The 21,460-nt window shown below is 53.0% G+C and overlaps 1 protein-coding gene across 4 annotated transcripts in view; it reads left to right on the top strand.

Annotated features, from left to right (window-relative positions):
• Bcl11b (BCL11 transcription factor B) overlaps positions 1 to 20,096 on the top strand; it is a 91,500-nt gene extending 71,404 nt beyond the window's left edge. For all 4 annotated transcript variants that reach the window (XM_013362230.4, XM_005333900.5, XM_013362231.4 and 1 more), the window contains one exon: positions 13,239 to 20,096. In XM_013362230.4, the coding sequence (XP_013217684.2) occupies positions 13,239 to 15,286 (2,048 nt within the window). In that variant the 3' untranslated portion in view covers positions 15,287 to 20,096. The remainder of the gene's footprint in view (positions 1 to 13,238) is intronic.
• Positions 20,097 to 21,460: the final 1,364 nt, after the last annotated feature.

The following is a 21,460-nucleotide window of genomic DNA, read 5'->3' as shown; positions in this document are numbered from 1 at the left end:
CTGGGCTTACAGGGGTTTTGCAGTTCCCAGGCTGTTATTAGGGAAGCGTGGCTGGGGCGCTTAAAATGAAAGTGCTACTGTGTGGAGAGCCAGGTTCACCGCGCGCACTCCAAGGAGACGCTGCCAAGACGGTATCATGAGCAGCCGCCAAGCAAAACACGCGCTCCGTCCAGAGCAGCCGGCTCCCTTCTGCAAATAGGGGAAAAATTGACTTTCTGATTTGGAGTGTTTCTACAACTAGGAAGACTCACTCCAGCGATTGTTCTAAAAATATTCCAGAGGCAGCACGTTCTCCGAGGCCCCGGGACGCTCGGCAACCCTTAATTGTGCTTTTTATGTAATCTCCCTGGATGGTGTGTGCTTTGTGTTTTTTCCAGTCGCTTAAGTCTGCATGGTCATCCCCGCCGCGCCCCACCCCGCCCCACTCACAGTGTGGCTGTGGCCTCTGAGAGTGGCGCACGCAGCAGAAATGGGGTGTTTATCTCTTTGACTTCAGGAAGTGTGTTTGGGTTTGGTGTCCTGCAGCCACGTTGCGAGCTGAATCTAGGGCAGCCCTGACGTCTCTGGACCTGGGTGGCGGTGGGCCGGGGCAGGGGTGCCCACCGATGGACTGGTCTGCTCCCTTCGCCTGTGGGGCTCCCCTTCTTTGCAACACTCCCTCCCTGGGAGCCCCAGAGCCCAGAGTCCTGGGCCACTCTGGAATGCAGAGAACCTCTGCCCCGAGTGCCCAGGTGCCACAGTGCCTCCATTGGCCAAGGTGGAGGTGTGGGCCCAGCTGGCCCCCTCAGTGCTCGCCTCCCGCTCCCCTCTCCTCCTCCTCCTCTCTCCCCCCACTCCCCTCACTCCCCAGTCTTGCTTTCTCTTTCGGTCTCTTTTGCTGGGCTCAAGGGCAGTGTCCACGAGGAGACCAGGATTGAAGGGGAACTCCTGGCCCAGGGCAGCTCACCCCCTGGGCTGGGGACACTTGGGGCTGTGGGGGGTGTCCTGCTCATTGGGCCATGTAAAGCAGCTCTCTGGCCTCTACCCAGTCCATGCTAGGAGCCCCCCACTTGTGACAATCGAAAATGTCTCCAGACATCAATCAGAGTCCCTCAGAGGGTTCCACCGAGACCCCGTGGTCTGGGGTGTTCCATGGTTCTGTGTAGGAGACAGCAATGACAGCAAGACCTGGGATTGGAGAATGAAGTCCACCCTCAGACTTTACCTCCAAAGCATGTTTTAAGAGGACATTACAGGATGTCCCTGTTGGGAGGGTGGCCTCCATGTGACCTGTGTGACATGCTGTCCCTGGGGGGCGGGTGACTGTACCTTCAGATACTCCAGTACTTTTCCTCTAACACGCCCCCCATGCTGGGCTCCGGGGGCAGCTCTGCCGGACTGGTTTTGGCAGGTTATGGTGATGGACACTTCTGAGGAGTTGGCCAGGAGACTGTCTGGGTCATGGCCACCCTCCCCTCTTTCCTTCCTTCCCTCTGCTTCCTTCCTTTCTTGGAGACTGACTGACCGATTGATTGACTGATTGATTGATTGATTGCTCAGTGTCGGGCGTTGGACCCAGCCTGTCGTCCCCCCCCCCCCCCGGCAAGCGCCTCTTCAGTGACACGTGCTGGGACCATTTACAGGCATCGAGTTGTGTGGTTTCGATGTCGACGCATTCTGGGGGCACCTAGGAAGGGCGGGTGCCAGAGGTCACTGCACCCCCCTGGTGGTCAGCAGGTTGTGTCCTGCTTCCTTGGAACACCACGTGACTGAATGTGAGTGATTCCCGGGCTCAGCCCAAACCCAGGCCTCTGCTGGCCGTGCTCCGCCAGCTGGCCAGCCACGCCAGGCTCCAGGCACTGCAGACATTTGGAATTCGACAGCCCGGACAGCGCCCGCCTGGAGCCTCCTGGCTGCATCCCCACCCTGTGCCACGCCTCCTTTGTCAGCAGCTGGGCACCCATGCTCATTCCCTCCTGCCCTCCAGTGCCACCCGTGAGGCCCTGTGGGGTGGTGGTCAGTGCCGGGAGGACCCGCTGTCTCAGCTGCTGTGGGTCCCAAGCCAGAGCTGGGGCCATGATGGGGTCTAACCACTGGACTGCCCAGCCGCAGAGCCGGCTGGTGGTGCTTGCAGGGGCGCTGTGAGCGGGCCTGGCTGCCATCACCGGCTGCCCCGTGTCACCCCCCCACCATGAGGTGCCACACACACACGCTGCATTTTTGCATGGACCTGTGTTCAGCCTCCTCCGCACCCTCCGTGGTGCTGTTGGCACACCTCCGAGTCCTGATTCTGGAACCGTGCATCCGGGCACCCGGAAACTTGCACAGCAGCAGGCTGTGCCTGGCGAGGATGACCACGGCCCGGCTGCCGGCAGCGGGCTGGAGGAAGCTTGGCACCGTGGCAGAGGCAAAGTGCCGCAGAAGTGCCGCAGGTTTTTCATATGGAAATGTGAAATAATGGGGTGATTAAATAGAGCTGTATATTAAAGTACATCTGACATTAGAATTACCATAATGTGCTGTAGCCTTAGGCTGAGTACTTTATTTGCCATCTGCGTCGGCCCCAAATCCCCCGGGGAAGCGCTAAAATATTCTGAATAAACTCAGCTCGAGTTCTTATTGAGAGTAAAATACCATTTGTGGCACGTCGTATTGATTCGTCTTAATTGTGGTGCAGAAAAGAACATTCACTGGCTGATGACTTTTGTGCTTGGTGACAAGCTGGCCGGAGTCACTCTAACACTGCGGTTGGTTAACCTGGGCAGACGGGCCGCCGAGGCCGGGCAGGCACCTGGGCTCCAGGCTGAAGCTGCAGCGCCACCCCCTGCCCCTGCCCAGAGCCGGCGCAGGCACAGCTGGGGCTCCCTGCCAGCCCCCTGCTCTCCTGGAGGGACTTGAGGGTGGAGGGCGGGCGCCCCTTTGGGGGCAAGGAAATTCATGCTGTACCCTGCAGGCGCCTCCCTGTGTGTCCGGCTTCGTCATCTCCCCAGCAAGGCAGGAGCATGGGCCAGCTGTGGAAAGAGGGCTGTTCCCCCAGCCTCTGGCTGGACAGATGCACTGTGCATGCTCAAGGAAACAAAAAGAGGCGTGGGAGAGGGAGGGAGAGAGAGACGGAGGGGGAGAGAGAGAGAGAGAGAGAGAGAGAGAGAGGGAGGGAGGGAGGGAGGGAGGGGTAGGTAGGCAAAGCCAAGCTTGACTGGTCACTGCAGGGTGGCCGTGGACCTGGTGATGCTCCCTGAAGCCTTCTGGGGGAAGGTGCTTGCAGGATGCTTTAGAGATGCGAGCCGTCCGGCGTAAACACCTGGTGGAGCAAACAGCGCCCCCCGCATCCGCGAGGTCCAGTTTTTACCCTATAATTGCCTATCATTATACACAATTTAAATATTCAAACATCCTGCACAAACCCTGGGCTAGCGTGTTTTTATTACAAATTCAGAACAAGGGAATAACCTTTAACTTCAGAGACAAATGAGACAAATTTACAAGTGCATATCTGCTGTTTTCTTGTGCTTTATCAATCCCTGCGGACCGGAACACTTTTGCTATAACACCACTCCGAACAATATACATATATTACTACTTGTTTGTAGTGAGTCGGTAATGAGTCCCCTCTGCATTCGCTAACCTATATAACTCGGCGTCGAGGCTCTCCATAACGTCAATTATCTCCTCACAGCTAAACGTACACTCCATTAAAACGAGATTTACCGCCCTGGCCGTACTTCTTGGGGTGGAGAGTGGAGATTTTTGTGGATTTAAGGAAAGGAGGCCTGCAGGCCGGCCTGTGAAGGAAGTGGCAGATTAAGGAGAAGGGGGGCTTCCTGTGTGGCCGGGGAGGAGGCTGAGCTCCCACGTGAGGCCAAGACACACGTGTGTGCGTGCGCGCGTTCGAGGTGTCTGCTCCCCCTCCTCTGCTCATCATCTCCTAATTCTCCCCTTTTGGTCCATTCAGTGATAAGGGTGGTTTGATGCATGCTTCTCGGTCACATTTGGGGGCCATTCCTGTCCCCAGAGTTCTAGAAACATCTCTGAACATTCCCTGTGGGGCGGGGTGGGGTGGGGGAGCCAAACCACCCAGTGAGTTCCTCTGCCGATCCCCCAAGCCCCTGGGAGAGTGTGGGCCCTTGCAGGGAAGCAGATTTCAGGGGAATCCCATCCCTTTCGGATACTTCTTCCGGTGAATCTGAGCCCCTTGTGCAGGGGGAGGAGGGGCTCTGAAGACTTGAGAGATGGGCTGGAGCTCTCTCTGAGTGCTTCAGTTGAGTAACCACATGTGAGGCCGCCCTGGGCACCCGGACCTGCCCACTGCTCTTCCATCTCACTGACAAACACTGCCGTTTTTCTCCCTAGGCTGAGATGCCCCACGGTCAGCAATTTCGCTTTGTTTTGGGGTTGGGTGTCTATTTCCTGAGCCTGAAACTGCACACCTGGTCTGACCACAGAATTGAGCGGTTGAAATACAGACTGTTTTGGGAAACCTGGGGTGCACGGGGACTGCAGCTGTGGTTCAGTTTGAATACTTCTGTGTTCCACGAAGAGCCTGGACCGCACTGTTCCTGAAGGTGGATTCATGGTCCTCTGGTATTCAGATGAGAGGCTGGCTGGAATTGTTGAACTCCTGCTTGAGAGGACGATAGAAAAGCCACTGCCGAGGATCGTGGTCTTCACAGACTGTGTTCTGAGTTTCACTGGTTTATGTCGCTTGGCTTCACTGTTTGCGCAGAGTGGGTCTGGTTGGAAGCAGAGTTCTGAAGGGTTCACCAGCATTCTTCTGTCGTGCTGAGATTTTGTGAGACTCAGGGAGGTCTTGAAGGTGGGCTTGAACATCTTTATTTATTTATTTATTTCATTTTTAATGTGGAAGTTTTCACTGGGATGGAATTTACAGCTATTGGAATTTTTTTTTTCCCCCGTATCCAGCTAAGTTTCTTAACCCGTCTCCAGACCCTCAGACTGATTCCAGGGCCTCCCGTTGAATCGAGGCTCCTCCCTCCAGGCCTCTGTGCGGTGTTTTTCTCTGCCCCGTATGCCCTTTCCCTTCCTTCCCTGCACGATGGACTCGTTCCTGCTGAGCTGGGCTCAGAGTCCCTCCCTTGGGGCATCTGGTCCTCCAGGATGTTGGTCTCTCCCTCCTGGGTACACTGCATATTGCACCCCTGGTTTGTGACCAAGTGGCTTCAACCCTTCCTAGATACATGTGCCCCAAATCCTGAGCTTCTGTACTAGGCTTTGGGCTGCATGAGGGCAGCCCTGAGTTTCTGGGGCCCGCTGCACAGAGGGTGCCAGCATCTGCAGGGGAGGGAGGGAAAGAGCTGCACGTGAGTAAAAGATGCTGAGAATTAGCTGTCACCATTTATTTCCATAGTGGTACCTCGATCGCAAGAGGAAGTGTGGCCTTGAGCTGTCCTCCTACTCCTCCCCAAGGAAGAACGCCGGGGCAGGATGCACCTGCACATGTAGCCTACATTAGGACCGTGAGCTTGGGGGTCGAGGACAGCCCTGCACTGAGGCCCTGTGGTGGCCTGGCCAGCACCGGAGGGAAGCCCTTCAGAACTGCATGGAGCAGCTGCTGTGTCCCCCGTCTTTGTCTCATCCTTTGTGCAGCAGGGTGTCCTGCAGTTGTGGGCTCAGGCAGCCTCCACCTTGGGGCCTCTCCTTCCTCTTCGGTGTGCACAGCTTGGACATCAACTCTGTGCCGTTGCCTGCTGCCTCCTCCCTGGGTGCCCTGAAGTCCTGCTGCAGCTCTGGTTCTATCTTGGGGTTCTGTGTCCCATCCACTGCTTAGCCTGACCCCCACCTGTGGCCTCCTGGAGGGGAGGCGAGAAGGACTTGCTTCAGGCACACCTGGGCATACCTGACGATGCCAGGCTCTTGGTTGGAGGCTGTGGAGGCTGTTAGTTGAGGGCTTTTCTTCCAGCGTTAACTCCAGGCAGGTGAAGCCACGCAGGTCAGCCCTGTCAAGCAGGTCCTGTCCAGGCAAATGGGCATCGCAAAGCACTGTGGGGCTGATCGCTGTTCCTCGTGCATAAGACCTCTTCCTTCTCGGCCCTTGATCCTGTGGCTGGGCTCCCTGTCCTGCTGTCCTGTCCCTGGGGCTGGGCCTCCCTGTCCTGTTCTCCAGATCCTTAGCTGGGCCCCTATCCCACTGTCTTGGTCCTGTGGCTGGGCCTCCCTGTCCTGCTCTCTCTGGTGTCCATGGGTGCAGGTGGAATGATTGGGCATGGCTGAGCTGGGCTCCTCTCAAGGCCAGTGACAGCAGAGTTGTCAGTCCCTGTGCGAGGGGGCAGCCAGCTGTGTGTCCAGATGCAGTACTGGCCCCAGGTCCGTCTGGCTGGGTATGAGTGCTGTTCTGCCACTTAAGCCATGACACCCTGTGCCCCTCGCCTTGTCTCTGATGAGACTTCATTTCCTTTTCTTGGAAAGTGTGGATTCCCACTCCCTGGAGTGCCACCCGACACTCAGGCCATTTCAAAAGCCCAGTGCTGCCTTGTGATCCGCATGAAGGGGGTCTGGACACAGCGCTCTGGGAATAGACAGGGCTGTGTGCTTGAGCTGGATCTGGAAGGAGGTTTTGCAGGTAGAGAATAGAAGACAGGTATTTCAGGCAGCAGGAACTGGCAAGGGCTTGGAGGGATGAAAATGGACAGCCCAAAGAGAGGGGCCTTGGAGAGGGCGTGGCCAGGGTGTGGTGGGTGGAGGCCCACAGGATGGCATCTGGGCAGCGGGGCTGCGTCAGCTCTGGGGCTCGGGGAGCTAGCTGGCTCCTCTGCAGGGGTAGTGGCAGAGGTGGGGGCATTTTTTCTTGTTCTGGTCAGTGTCCCTTGGGATCCTGGTGTGCTCCTTGGTTGGAATGCAGCTGCCCAGAGGCTGCGTGGTGCTAGGCAGGTCCTGTGCCTTGGTGCCCAGGAAGAGGGGCCGTTTGCTGAGAGGGCTGAACTGAGCTGTGCCTGGGGCTGGCCTGGTGTGGAGGGCAGGGCTGACTGTGGACTCGGGGTTCACTGTGCCTGGGCGGGTGCCCTTGTCCTGGTGGTGATGCCTTCAATGACACTGACCACGGAAAACACACGGAACACAAAGTGCAGGTGTTTCCTGCATCTCCCTGTGTGGCCTCCTGCGCACCCAGGGTCCACTGCCTGGGGACCCCATTTCAAGGTCTTCACCAGGACGATTCTGCATCCCACAACAAATAAGCCCCGGTGTTGCCTTCACCATACAGACGGGGACCCTGGAGCTCCTTCAGTCCAGCCATGTGGCCAAAGTGTCCTGGCTTCAAAGTGAATCTGGAGGGAACGTGGGGTCCCGCAGGCAAATCCGAGGAGCACACCAAGCTGCAGGACTCTCATTACCATAGGCCAGTTATGAAGCACTTGGGCCTCAGTCACCCACCACACTGGGGAGGGTCCTAGCCGTCGATAAAACCAGCTCAGTCCTGTCCTCAAGGAGCTTGGAATCCAGCCAGAAGATGAATTCTAGATGAATAATCCAAGGCCAATAATGTCTTCTTGAGTATCCTTTGTTTCTTGTGTAGAAATGGCGACAGTGTGTGTAGTCAGAAGTCTAGCGTAGTATAGGCTCCAAGCCCCCAATCCAGCCGAGCCCTTGAATCTCTCCTCTCTGCACACTGAGCTTCCCCTAGTACCACCCCAAATGTCCATTAAATGACTGAGCTAGTTATTAGGTGCTCCCTGTCTGCCCTGAACTACAAGGTGCATCCCCAGCCAGGCACCTCACACACCCAGCAGACTCGGCTCCCGCTTGTCTCATGAGAGAATGACAGGCAGGTGTAGTCACTGACTCAGCAGGACACTACTGAGTGTACTGGCCTTGTCTGTGTGATCAATGGACTTAGGTGTGCTGGTGTCCACCAACAGTAGAGGGGCTCAGGCGCACTTGATTTGGTGATGGCTGCCTGGAGCGTGGGGATCCAGAGGATTCGAGGCCTGGAGGGAGAGTGCGGGGATGGATTGGTGATGTCTGCCACAGGCACTGGCTTTGGGGAGTGGGTCTGTTCTCTCATCCAGGAGCAGGTATCCTCAGTCCTGGTCCCACAGTCACTGCCACCCCAGCACCAGCACCCTCTTGGGACCACTTGTGAAAGATTTTTTTACTTTCCCATGAGTCAGTCAGCATGATTTCATAAGTTATTGTAGTTCTTACTCCCAGACAGCACGTCTTGACACTTTGGTTGCACCTGAGCTGGAATGAGAGGTAAAACACCAAGGCATACAGTCCCTTGCCCCGATCCCTCGGCTCCGGGGGCTCCGAGTCTGCACAGAGAGAACTCTGGACCCACCTTTTATCTCAGCAGTGTAACGGCAGGAGCTCCTCTGGCCAGGAGTGCGGCCTTGGTTGGACCCTCATCTCTTCCAGCCCCCAGCTTCAGAGGCCACGGGGGTGAGGTCCTCTGTGTGCTCAGCTCGGGGACAGCTCAGGGACAGCTCGGGAGTGGGTTTATTGTACTCATCACTGCAGCTCCACCTTCTGTGAGGAGGGCTGAGGTTGGACGGGACGCATTCGGGGTGAGCAGCGGTGACTGTCGATTCTATGGATGACAAGGCCCAGGAATAGTGCAAACGTGAAGCTTCCTAGACTCCAAGGCGCTCAGTCGATGTTTTCTTTCTGATATCATGAAATGAGAGATGGTTTTCATTTTTTGTTTGTTTTTTTTTTGCGGAGTTAGGGATTGAACTCTGGGCCTCCTGCATCGGCCTGTGCTCTCCCACTGAGCCACACCTTTCATGAGCAGCCGTAGATTCTAGAGGACGATTAAGCACTCAGCTTGCAAAACCAGCCTTGTCTTTGGTCCTGTATCCTGGTCATCCTGAAGCCCAGAGGGGGAAGGGAGCTGCCTCTGGGCCTTCTGGGGCCTGGCTTCTTGGCCCTAGACTCAGCCACCTCAGTATCTTATGACCCTCTCCCCTGTCTGTCCCCCAAGTGGCATGCGGCACCCAGTGGGCTTTCTGGCTCTGAGAAGTGACTCCACTTCTTCTCTCTGGGGTCAAGGCCTGTGGTGGACTTGACTGGGGTCCATCCAAGGGTAATCAGTGCCCTTCACATAGTACAGTGGTGGACCCTTGTCCTGACCTCTACTGTGATAGAGGACAGGGAATCCTTCCCGTGGCAGGTCCTGTGTGCTGGAGGCAAGGGGGTCCTGCTGGGTGCCTCTGAAGGGGACCATAGCCTGGCTGCATTCTGGCTGCATGAACTTGCTTTGCCAGCCTCCGTGTCCTCGTGCCAGCAGGGCCAGGTCCTTGCCTGGCCTCCCTCTGAGATGGTGGTGAGCAGTGATGAGCTAATGCGGTGGAAAGGCCCCATCAGGTGCAGAAGGCTCTGTAACCTGTAGAGGGGCCACCAGGCCCAGAACCGATCCTCTCCAGCAGCCTGGGCCACTGAATCTCTTGCAGGGCAAATGCCCTTCCATGTGGTATCAGTTGACCTTGAGGGCCAGCGCCCTCAATTATGGCCTATTCATCGAATAATAATTCAATTAAAGGTAGGCTTTTTATGGAAAACCGTGATAACTTTATTGGTCTTACTAGAGTAGCTGGCATCATGAGGAGGAACCATTATTTCAATGCACATAAAACAGAGCCTGGGAGCCCAGGGAGAGCAGCATTCCAATGCAGGAGTCCAGTTGCCTGTTGGTTCCCAACGTCACCATAAAAAATCACGTTTCCTCAGCGTTTGCAAGTTTCTACTTCCCGGGAACCTCTACTACATGAGACAGGCTGCATTAAAATTCCTCCAGGGTTTTATTACTGCCAGAACCGCACTGAAAGCCATCCCTGAACCACGCGCCACCAGGCACAGGATGGAAAACAAAACCCCAACAAGTGAACCCCTCCCCGCACCCGCTGTGTGGTGACGCGTGATTTACAGGGACAGCATCTCATTCATGCCCCAGCCCTCTAGCAAGGCAGGTGTGGGATTTGTGTTCTGCTGATGAGGAAATCAAGGCTCAGAGGGGTTAGGTGACTTGCTTGGCAGCACCTGTCTGGGAAGAGGGCAGAGGTATTAAGCAAACGCTGCTGTCCAGGGCTCTGGTAACCAAGAGGTCACGGGGAGGGTACTGCATTTGAGAGAGATGCCAAGGGGATCACTTTCGAGTCAGTAGAACCAAGAAGATCCAGGGTGGGCTTCTGCCAGAGGGCAGTAGAAAGGTCTGAGAGATGGAGATAACCAGGAAGTCATTTTATTACAAAAAAAGAATGAGGGTGTCAAAGGAGTTGTCTAGGGAGGGCCTCAAGGGCTGGGAGAGCCTCAGACGGTCAGGTGCTGTCAGATCCCAGGGAGGCCACTGCCTGTGGTCAGCCTTGCTGTTCACACAGGGGGTCTTCCAACCAGCATGGGTCAGGGGGCTCTGGTAAGATAGCACTTACCCTGGCATGACAGATGGCCCAAGATCCCACTTGTAAACAGAGCTCTTGGCTACCTCACGGTGAATTATGGACAGGTAAATTCCTCCTGAAGCTGGAGTTTTAGAAGTGTCCATTTTTTTTTTTTTTTTTAAACAAGAAGTGGAAACATCTGAGCTTTTTAGAACATGCAGCTACATGTTTCTCAGCAGTTGCCATTTTGAGTTTGAAAAATATGTAATCGGCCATTTCGGCCTGCAGGCAGTCTTCATCGCCCTGCCTAGGACCTCTGCATTTTCCTCTGAAATTCCCCACTAGCCACAGAACTTTCTAGGAAATGCGTAGCCACCAGATCAAGAAACAGGAAGTGCTTTGGAGCTACCTAAGGAAGCGGAGATGATGGAGAAGAGATGTGGGGAGGGAGGTCCAGAGGAAAACCAGGCAGAACCACAGTGGCTGTGGGGCCATCAACCCTTGAGTTAGATTGGACGAAGCTGGGGAAGGATTCTGACTCGCCTTTTAATTTGAAGATCTGTGACCTCGGTGGACGTGGCACTTCATTTGTGTTATTAGCTCCTGGGTCTGAAAAGGACTTTCATTTATCTTCTCATTTATTGCTTACTTAGAAGAGTCCCCTAAGTCATGGTTTCTGGCTGTCTGTCTCATGAGCTGTCTGAGGTATGGTTTCCCCTTCCCAAGAAATTGAGGACAGGAGACGTGCCCCAGAGAAGCCGGTGCCCCCTCTGCTAGTGGCCTGCAGAAAGGGTGGGGGTGTCTGGGGCCCAACAATGAGCATCATGGCCATTCGGGCCTCTCTGCCCTCTTCTAGGTGGGGGACATTCCCTTAGGGGGTGTGATAGGGACAGTCACTCAGACACTCTGGGAGGGGGAAAAGGCCCCAACACCCTGGGGAAGAATAGCCTTGGAAGTTCTCCCTGAGCTATTTTAAAGGCGAGGCGAGGCTGAGCCTCAGAATTCTGTCCTGCCCCTCCCTGCCTCTGGTCTTCTCTCCACCAGACAGACACAAAGTGAGAGTGCACTGTGGCATAATCCCCGAGTACATCAGGCACGTAAAAGCACGTCCCGATTTCCAGTGCCAGGTGTCCCATCGGGTTGGTTCTGCAGTCTGGGGAGTCTGTGCCCAGCCCGTTGGGCAGCTTCTGCAACACTGCCCATGTGGGGTGTGTCGGGAGGTCCTCGACCCTTGGATGCTGGCAAGGCTAATTTGTGAGAGAGGCACACTCAAGACCGAATCCCTCTGGTGGAATTCAGGGCCACGTGCCTTGTGCCTTTTAAAGATGGTTTCTGAAGGATAGTTAAGGCAGCTACAAGCTCTGCTAAGGCTGCTCCCTCCAGGAACATAATTAGTGGGTGTAAAACAAAAACACGCTCTGCGCGGGATTTCAGAGTCCTTAAGTCGAGGGGTGGAGCAGCCAAGATGGGGATGGCTTTGTCTGCTCCCCCCGTGTGGCCTTCCTGATGTGGGCGCGATGACAAGGAGCATGTTTGGCCTCACCAGCGTGCCTGACTTTAAAATCTGCGTTAGATTTTCCAGGTTCAGGAAAGTTTGAATAAAACAAAAGGAGCTTTTCAAGACTGCAGTGGCGATGTCTTGTACCTGGTCTGGGATGGGATTCCTGTTCTTTTTTCCTTCCCGGCTGATGCATCTGATGATGGAAGACGGCCTGTCCGCGCCTGTCTCACTTGTGTAAAGCGTTAACAGGGGCTCCGGTCAGCAGAGCCGCCAGATTCAGCAGAGGTCGAGGAGGCTGGCTGTGAGAAGGTTCCAGATGAAAGGTTCAGCCTCCATTTTGTGACTGCCTCAATGATGGGCAAAGACGGTGACATTTTGGCTCAGTGCCACCAGAGTCCACTTAGAGTTTGCTACCCATATCACTGGAGCCAGTTCTGACAAATCAACCTTTACTGCGGTTCATCCTGATGGCCTGTCGGGCATGGCGTGGCCTTTCATTTCTTAGTATTCTGGTACTCCTCGAGGTCAGTGTCCTGAAGGGCCCATGGAAGCTGAATTCCACCCCACATCTGGGGCCTGGCCTGTGCGTGAGGACACTAGGCAGGGACAGCTGTTGGATCTCTGCAGCAGTTTATATAGGCTGTTTCAACGGCACAGTGCTTTCTGCAGGGACACTGGTGTGGGAAACACAGGGATTTCCTATGGCTAAATGGCAAACGTTGCAAAAGGTATCACAACCATCTCTCCTCAAGAAAAAAAAATTTCTTTGCAAGACAATAGTTTGTTTCTGTAGAATTACCTTGAATCAAATATTGTCTGAATCAGTGTTTCCCATGGCGAGGTGGAGAGGTGATTTTGCTCTGCAGGGGACAAACGGTGTGTCTGGAGATACTTTTGGTCTTCACTCAGAAGGAGGGGTGCTCCTGACATCTAGTAGGTAGAGACCCCACAATACCAAGACTGCCCTGCTCCCACCCCAACAAAGAATCACTGGGGTCTAATGTCAATAGGGTTTGGGTTAAGAAACCCCAGTCTAGATTGCCTTATATGGTTGAGCTTTGGCCTGGCTGTTTTTCCCAGTCCACTCTTTGCTGATTCCATTAAAATAAGGCTTTCTTCTGGGCACACTCTCATCTGGTCTCTGCGATAAGGAGAAAAGCACCTTGAGGACAGGCAAAAGCCAGGCCTACAGTGGAAGGAACTTGTTGAGATCCAGTTACCAGGGCGCCCTGTGCACAGATCTGACTTCTTCAGTGCCCCGCCAGGTGGGAAGAGTAAAGCCAGGCCTGCCCAGAAGTGGACCTGTAGCCTCCGGTGGGAGCACAGGGCTCTTGGTCTGCTGAGTGCCTCCAGGTTAGTGGCCCCTTGGTGCCCATGCCCCCTGCCACTTCTCATGCTCTCTCTGCCTTTCTGTCCGTGTGTCTCCCCAGGTAAAGATGAACCTTCCAGCTACATTTGCACAACATGCAAGCAGCCCTTCAACAGCGCGTGGTTCCTGCTGCAGCATGCGCAGAACACGCATGGCTTCCGGATCTACCTGGAGCCAGGGCCGGCCAGCAGCTCGCTCACGCCCCGGCTCACCATCCCGCCGCCGCTGGGGCCCGAGGCTGTGGCACAGTCCCCACTCATGAATTTCCTGGGCGACAGCAGCCCCTTCAACCTGCTGCGCATGACGGGCCCCATCCTGCGGGACCACCCGGGCTTTGGTGAGGGCCGCCTGCCAGGTACGCCGCCCCTCTTCAGCCCGCCGCCACGCCACCACCTGGACCCGCACCGCCTCAGTGCCGAGGAGATGGGGCTCGTCGCCCAGCACCCCAGTGCCTTTGACCGAGTCATGCGCCTGAACCCCATGGCCATCGACTCACCTGCCATGGACTTCTCGCGGCGGCTTCGCGAGCTGGCAGGCAACAGTTCCACGCCGCCACCCGTGTCGCCAGGCCGCGGCAACCCTATGCACCGGCTCCTGAACCCTTTCCAGCCCAGCCCCAAGTCCCCTTTCCTGAGCACGCCGCCGCTGCCCGCCATGCCCCCTGGCAGCACCCCTCCGCCACAGCCCCCGGCCAAGAGCAAGTCGTGCGAATTCTGCGGCAAGACCTTCAAGTTCCAGAGCAATCTCATCGTGCACCGGCGCAGCCACACGGGCGAGAAGCCCTACAAGTGTCAGCTGTGCGACCACGCGTGCTCGCAGGCGAGCAAGCTCAAGCGCCACATGAAGACGCACATGCACAAGGCCGGCTCCCTGGCTGGTCGCTCCGACGATGGACTCTCGGCCGCCAGCTCCCCGGAGCCTGGCACCAGCGAGCTGGCCGGCGAGGGCCTCAAGGCGTCCGACGGCGACTTCCGCCACCACGAGAGCGACCCGTCACTGGGCCACGAGCCCGAGGAGGAGGACGAGGAAGAGGAGGAGGAAGAGGAGGAGCTGCTGCTGGAGAACGAGAGCCGACCAGAGTCGAGCTTCAGCATGGACTCGGAGCTGAGCCGCAACCGCGAGAACGGTGGCGGTGTGGCCGGGGTGCCGGGCGCGGGGGGCGGCGTGGGCGGCACGGCCAAGGCTCTGGCCGACGAGAAGGCGCTGGTGCTGGGCAAGGTCATGGAGAACGTGGGCCTGGGCGCGCTGCCCCAGTACAGCGAGCTGCTGGCCGACAAGCAGAAGCGTGGCGCCTTCCTGAAGCGTACGGCTGCTGGTGACACGGGCGACGAAGACGACGCGGGAGGCTGCGGTGATGCGGGTGCGGGCGGCGCGGTGAACGGGCGGGGCGGTGGCTTCGCGCCCGGCGCTGAGCCTTTCCCCGGCCTCTTTCCCCGCAAGCCGGCACCGCTGCCCAGCCCCGGGCTCAACAGCGCGGCCAAGCGCATCAAGGTGGAGAAGGACCTGGAGCTGCCCCCCGCCGCGCTCATCCCGTCGGAGAACGTGTACTCGCAGTGGCTCGTGGGCTATGCGGCGTCGCGGCACTTCATGAAGGACCCATTCCTGGGCTTCACGGACGCGCGCCAGTCGCCCTTCGCCACGTCCTCTGAGCACTCGTCTGAGAACGGCAGCCTGCGCTTCTCCACGCCCCCCGGGGACCTGCTGGACGGCGGCCTGTCGGGCCGCAGTGGCACCGCCAGCGGGGGCAGCACGCCTCATCTGGGCGGCCCGGGCCCTGGGCGGCCCAGCTCCAAGGAGGGCCGCCGCAGCGACACGTGCGAGTACTGCGGCAAGGTGTTCAAGAACTGCAGCAACCTGACGGTGCACCGGCGGAGCCACACCGGCGAGCGGCCTTACAAGTGCGAGCTGTGCAACTACGCGTGCGCGCAGAGCAGCAAGCTCACGCGCCACATGAAGACGCACGGGCAGATCGGCAAGGAGGTGTACCGCTGCGACATCTGCCAGATGCCCTTCAGCGTCTACAGCACCCTGGAGAAACACATGAAAAAGTGGCACGGCGAGCACTTGCTGACTAACGACGTCAAAATCGAGCAGGCCGAGAGGAGCTAAGCGCTCGGGCCGGGCGCCCCTCACCTGTACAGTGGACCCTTGCCAACCGCGAGAATGCCGACCTGACTTGCCTCCGCGTCACCGCCACTTAGCGCCCCGTGTGTCCCCGGGGAGGCGGCACCCCAACCTAACCTGTGTCTGCGAAGTCCTATGGAAACCCGAGGGTTGATTAAGGAAGTAAAAAAATTGTGGAGCCTTTTAACTGTGCAATAATTTCTGTATTTATTGGGTTTTGTAATTTTTTTGGCATGTGCAGGTACTTTTTATTATTATTCCTTCTGTTTAAATTCCTTTAAAAGATTTTGTTGGGTATTCATCCCTTCTTCATTTTTTTAACCCTATAGTGGTCTGAGCAATGACTCGTCAGCAATGTAGAGGGGAAGCATATCTTTTAAATTATAATTTGGGGGGGGCGCTGCTTTTTTGAAATTTAAGCTAAGCATGTGTAATTTCTTGTGAAGAAGCCAACACTTAAATGACTTTTAAAGTTGTTTACTTTTTTATCCCCCCCCTCTTTTTTTTTTTTTGGTCCTGAGATAAAAAGTGGCATGCATTTTTAGGCTTTTTTATTTTATTTTATTTTATTTTTCGGGGGAGGGAGGGATGTACAGCGGATAACAATCTTTAAAATTGTAGCACTTTGTTTCAGAATTGGAATGGAGATGGAGCACTGATGATGTCCTGAGTCCCAGAGGCCTTTTCTGTGTTGATGTCAATTTTCACCTGGTATCGGGAAGACTTTTAGTGGGGTGGTGGGGGAGACACCCACAAAGTACCACTAGAAAAACCGATTTCGAGGGCTACCCTGGGAAGAGGCCCCGAGCATTCTGAGGTGGTGCATTACCAGCAGACAGCACCCTTTTCTTGGAATGTGGGGGTGCCCTGGGATGCCATCTCTGCCCTCTGCTGTAGTTTTGGCTGGAAAAAGTGGGCTGAGGCTATTTTTTGTGGGGTAGACGGTGGTGGTCTACAGTGACACAGAAAGGAAGGAACCAGCAGAGTTCTTTCAGGCTTCTTCTGACTTGACGACTTCTCTTTTTCTCACCCCCATTCTATAAATCCCAAGCGCATGTTGCTACCCGTGATGACTGATCATTTCTCAAGCAGACAGACGCCTTGATGGTGAATTGAGGAAGTTAGTGCCCTCTTATTCAGTGCACTCTGATGACGTTGTAGGGACAGGGGAACATCTTACAGATTTCTGTTCCCTCTCCCTGGAGAAGCAGAGGAAGAGCTCCATCCGGCGAAGGTGCCCAGCGCTACTTCCCAGTTGTTTTTTTCTCGGATTAGGTTGGAAGGTACTAACATTGGACTGTTGATATTAGACATTTGAATTCTGTTGACCCGCACTTTAAAGCTTTTGTTTGCATTTAAAATTAAATGGCTTCTAAACAAGAAATTGCAGCATATTTTCTTTGGCCCAGAGGTGGGTTAAACTGTAAGGGACAGCTGAGATTGAGTGTCGGTGTTGCTAAGCGTGGCATTCACAATACTGGCACTATAAAGAACAAAATAAAATAATAATTTATTGGACAGTTTTTCTACTGCCATTCAATTTGATGTGAGTGCCTTGAAAACTGATCTTCCTATTTGAGTCTCTTGAGACAAATGCAAAACTTTCTTTTTTTTTTTAAAATGAAAAGACTTTTTAAAAAAGTAAAACAAGAAAAGTACATTCTTTAGAAACAAAGCCACATTTACTTTAAATTAAAAATAAAATCCTGGTTGAAGATTCAGGACATGAAAATGCCATAAGACCCAATGAAGTGAGAAAAAAACCCCAGCACAACCTTGGCCATCCATTAGCTCGGTTATCCTCAGCCCCTTTTGTTTTTGGGACAACGCTGCTTAGATGTGGAGTAGAGGTGACTTACTGCTGAATTAAAACTCAAGTGACACAAGTTGATATCGTTGAATGAAAAAAACGACAAAACAATTCAGGAACAATGGCTAATTTTTTTCTAAAGTTAAATTTAGTGCACTCTGTCTTAAAAATACGTTTACAGTATTGGATACATACAAGGGTAAAAAAAAAAAATGTGTGTATGTGTGTTGGAGCGATCATTTTTTTTCAGAGTTTGCTTAATAGGCTATACAAAAATGCCACAATGGCTACGTGTATATTGTTTTCTTTTGGTGACGGGGTTTTAGTATATATTATATATATTAAAATTTCTTGATTACTGTAAAAGTGGACCAGTATTTGTAATAATCGAGAATGCCTGGGCATTTTACAAAACAAGAAAAAAAAAACTTTTTTCTTTTCCTTGAAAATGTTGCAGTAAAATTTAAATGGTGGGTCTATAAATTTGTTCTTGTCACAGTAACTGTAAAGTCGGAGTTTTAGTAAATTTTTTTCTGCCTTGGGTGTTGAATTTTTATTTCAAAAAAAAATGTATAGAAACTTGTATTTGGGGATTAAAAGGGGATTGCTACACCATGTAGAAAAAGTATGTAGAAAAAAAAAGTGCTTAATATTGTCATTGCTTTGCAGAAAAAAAAATCACATTTCTGACCTGTACTTATTTTTCTCTCCCCACCTCCCTCTGGAATGGATATATTGGTTGGTTCATATGATGTAGGCACTTGCTGTATTTTTACTGGAGCTTGTAATTTTTTAACTGTAAGCTTGTCCTTTTAAAGGGATTTAATGTACCTTTTTGTTAGTGAATTTGGAAATAAAAAGAAAAAAAAAACAAAAACAAACAGGCTGCCATAATATATTTTTTTAATTTGGCAGGATAAAATATTGCAAAAAAAAAATTTGTATGTTAAGTCCTATTGTACAGGAGAAGAAGGGTTGTTTGACAACCTTTGAGAAAAAGAATCAAAAGGAAGTAGTTAAATGCTTTGGGTCACAGATCATTTTAGTTGTATATATTTTTGTCAGAACTGGCCTGCACAGAGAACTGTTGGCTTCGGGCTTCCATGGAAGCCTGCCCTGACATCAAGGCGCCTTGGTGTGGCCGCGGCAGGCCGGATGGGAAATGCTTTATTTGTGTTGAGTGGAAAAATCAGTTTTGTCAAGATGTGGGTGACGTTCCACCCAGTCCTCCCGTCTCCAGGAGGCCATTTTGCAAGGTGGCAGCTGCAGGGGGGAGCCAGCAGGGTGGCCTTCCTTCTCTGCTGTCGCTGCATGGCGCTCCCCACCACCTGGCCCGCAGAGAGAATCGCAGACCGAGCTGCTTTAGTCCTTGAGAAAACAGGAGGCAGACAGGACGCGTAGCAGCAGGAGCTGTGTCCGTGGGGTCCCGCTGGAGGGGCCCCGCAGGTGGGACTGAGGAAGGGGACCCTCGCACCAGGACCTTCCGTTCCACCGAGTGGTGGCCAGTTTTTCTCCCCTGCTTCGCTGCTTCTGTCTCCGACCTACATCTGTCCGTTTCCGGATGCCGAGGGCCTGGGATGAATGAATTCGGTGCCTTTCGTATCTCTCCCTCTGCGTTTCCCCACCCTCCAGCCTCTGTTAGTACCTGTTCATTTCCTGTTGATGGAATTTCTTTTCTTTCTCCCTCTCTGTCCCTTCCACTCCTCTTTTTCTTCTTTCTTTCTTTTCTTCTTCTTCTTCCTCTCTCTCTCTCTCTCTCTCTCTTTTTTTTTTTTTGTAAAGCCAAGTAGCTTTAAGATAATAATAAAATGGTGGTTTTTTGGATGAGGGAATAAAACATTTTTAACAAATACCTATATCAGGAAGCCATTTTTTATTTCAGGAAATGTAAGAAACCATTATTGCAGGTTATAAAATGATAACCAAGCATCCTTCTGGGCAAATCTTTACCAAATGCAGAAATCTTTCTTCTGGGAGCTTTCTGTTTGCGCTGTCCCCCCCACCCAACCCCCCTGCCATTTACCTTTGCAAGGTTAAAAGAGGGGGAGGGAGAGGGCCATAAAGCTGAGATTTCAGTTTCCTACCTGCTTGAGCCAAAACCCAGAGCTGCCCTTCCCTCCCACCGCCCTCCTAGCTGCCGGGGAGCTCCACCGTGGTTCTCCTGTGGCTCTCAAAGCTAGCCAGCGCTCACCAGCTCAACCAAGTCACCAGAATGCCAGGACTAAGCCATCCTAAAGCACAAGGGTTGTGTCTCTGCCGACTGCAGAGATAAGAGAGCTTTGCTTCTCTTTGATGGTTAAGCAGGTGACCCAGTGAGAGGCCTCCAGCCTGGGTGACCCAGCCGACCTCAGGCCGGGTTCCACACTGCCACAACTTTGCCCAAAGTTGCCCCCAATCGGAACCTGCCACTTGCCATTGGAGGGTCTTTCATGGGGAGAGGAGACTGAATTACTCTAAGCAAAATGTGAAAAGCAAGGACATCAGCCCTTCATCCCGGTCCGTCAGCTGAAGGTTTTGTTGAACACAGGCAAATCCGTGATTTTGGTGCTCTTTGTACCTCAGCCCTGCAAAGCAAAGTTACATTGATTTCAGTCGTTTGCATTTGTACCGGCAAGGCGAAATATTTTTATTACCTTTTCTATTACTTATTGTATGAGCTTTTGTGTTTACTTGGAGGTTTTGTCTTTTACTACAAGTTTGGAACTATTTATTATTGCTTGGTATTTGTGCTCTGTTTAAAAAACGGGCACTCTTTTTTTTTTTTTAATTATGGATAAAATGTTGAGATGACAGGAGGTCATTTCAATATGGCTTAGTAAAATATTTATTGTTCCTTTTATTCTCTGTACAAGATTTTGGGCCTCTTTTTCCCTTAATGTCACAATGTTGAGTTCAGCATGTGTCTGCCATTTCATTTGTACGCTTGTTCAAAACCAAGTTTGTTCTGGTTTCAAGTTATAAAAATAAATTGGACATTTAACTTGATCTCCAAACCTTGTCCTTTTCTGTGTCTTTTAAAGGTGGGGAGTGGACAGCTTATTTCCAAGGGTGAACCGAAGGTCCTTCTCCATTTTCCTGCTGACCCAAACCCTTATGCCAATATCCTGGAGGGGAGGGAAAAATGGCCCTGAGGGACCAACAATTCTCTGCCCTGGGGAAGCGGTGTGGTTCAGAACAGTGTGCCCTGAGTGCACACAGGAATCTTCTAGAGCTTTAAAAAAAAAAAAAAAATCTCCGTGCTGGGGCAGCATCAGAATTGCTGGAGGTGGGACCCGGCACCCACAGTTTTGGGTAACTCTCTGATACAGTCAAGTTTGAGAACAAGTGGTTTAAACAAAAAAGTGGTTGAAAACCTGGCTGGGAATTGCCACTCAGGTCAAGCTTAATTCGGCCAACCTTTCCTGAACACCTAGGGAGCCACCCAGGAATCAGAAACCAGAGGAGGAGGCCTGCCCCGAGGGCACCAATGGCTCTGTGCACTTGGGCAGGGCCACTTGGTTTTCCTGTTTATAAAATGAAGTCTCTGAGCATCTGTGAGTTTTAACAGAACCACACGGGAGGACTCCCTTCCCTTCCCTGCTCTGGTTGTTAATACAGTTGTGGCAACTCTTTTGGGAGTAACCAGGTGGGTGTTGCAGAATGAGTGGTTTTAACTTGGCCTTCCCAGTGCAGCCAACAAGATGGGGAGGAAGAAAGAGGGGTCTGCAGGGTTCCAGCCCCGTGAGCAGGAAGGGACCTTCCGTCTTCCCCATGTGAGTGAGAGCCAGAGCCCCCCTAAGTGTGAGGGGATTAAGGACCCACCACTTCTGGAGCATTCTCTTCCTGTTTCCTTCTCTTAAAGGGACGAAGAACCTTCCACTCACTCCTCTTCTGCAAGTTCCCTCTCACTGGGCACCAGATGCAAACCAGCACCCCAAGTCTCCCTAAGGAGACTACAGGGCGTGGAAGCATCAAGCTGTGCTTGCTAAGGTGCTTTGTGGGTTCTGGAGGTGACAATATGAACAAGAGTGGCATGGGATGTCCTATCTTACCCCAAGCAAGTTTTCATTCTGCCACTGAAATGGGGCTTGAACTCCTGTCCTGGAAGTGGATCCACAGTGATTCAGGCAGGGGCTGCCCTGCTTTCCAGGGACGTAGGAATAAAACTTCCCAGAGGGAAATAATCACCTGTTCCCCAGTTGGTTAAAAAATGCAGGTATTTGAGCCTTTAGGTTTCTACCCCCAAAATTGTGCAAATAGCTCAGTTAATTTCTGATTAGCAATTCACAGTAACATATGCTCTTTGGGGGGAGACTTTTCACTGCAGGGTTTTTGTTTTTTTTTTTCTAAGTCCCAGACATTGCTTCAAT

Source organism: Ictidomys tridecemlineatus, chromosome 5 (genome assembly GCF_052094955.1).
Source record: "Ictidomys tridecemlineatus isolate mIctTri1 chromosome 5, mIctTri1.hap1, whole genome shotgun sequence".
In the NCBI taxonomy this organism is placed as follows: Eukaryota; Metazoa; Chordata; class Mammalia; order Rodentia; family Sciuridae; genus Ictidomys; species Ictidomys tridecemlineatus.
This window is presented reverse-complemented; position numbering and strand designations above follow the sequence as displayed.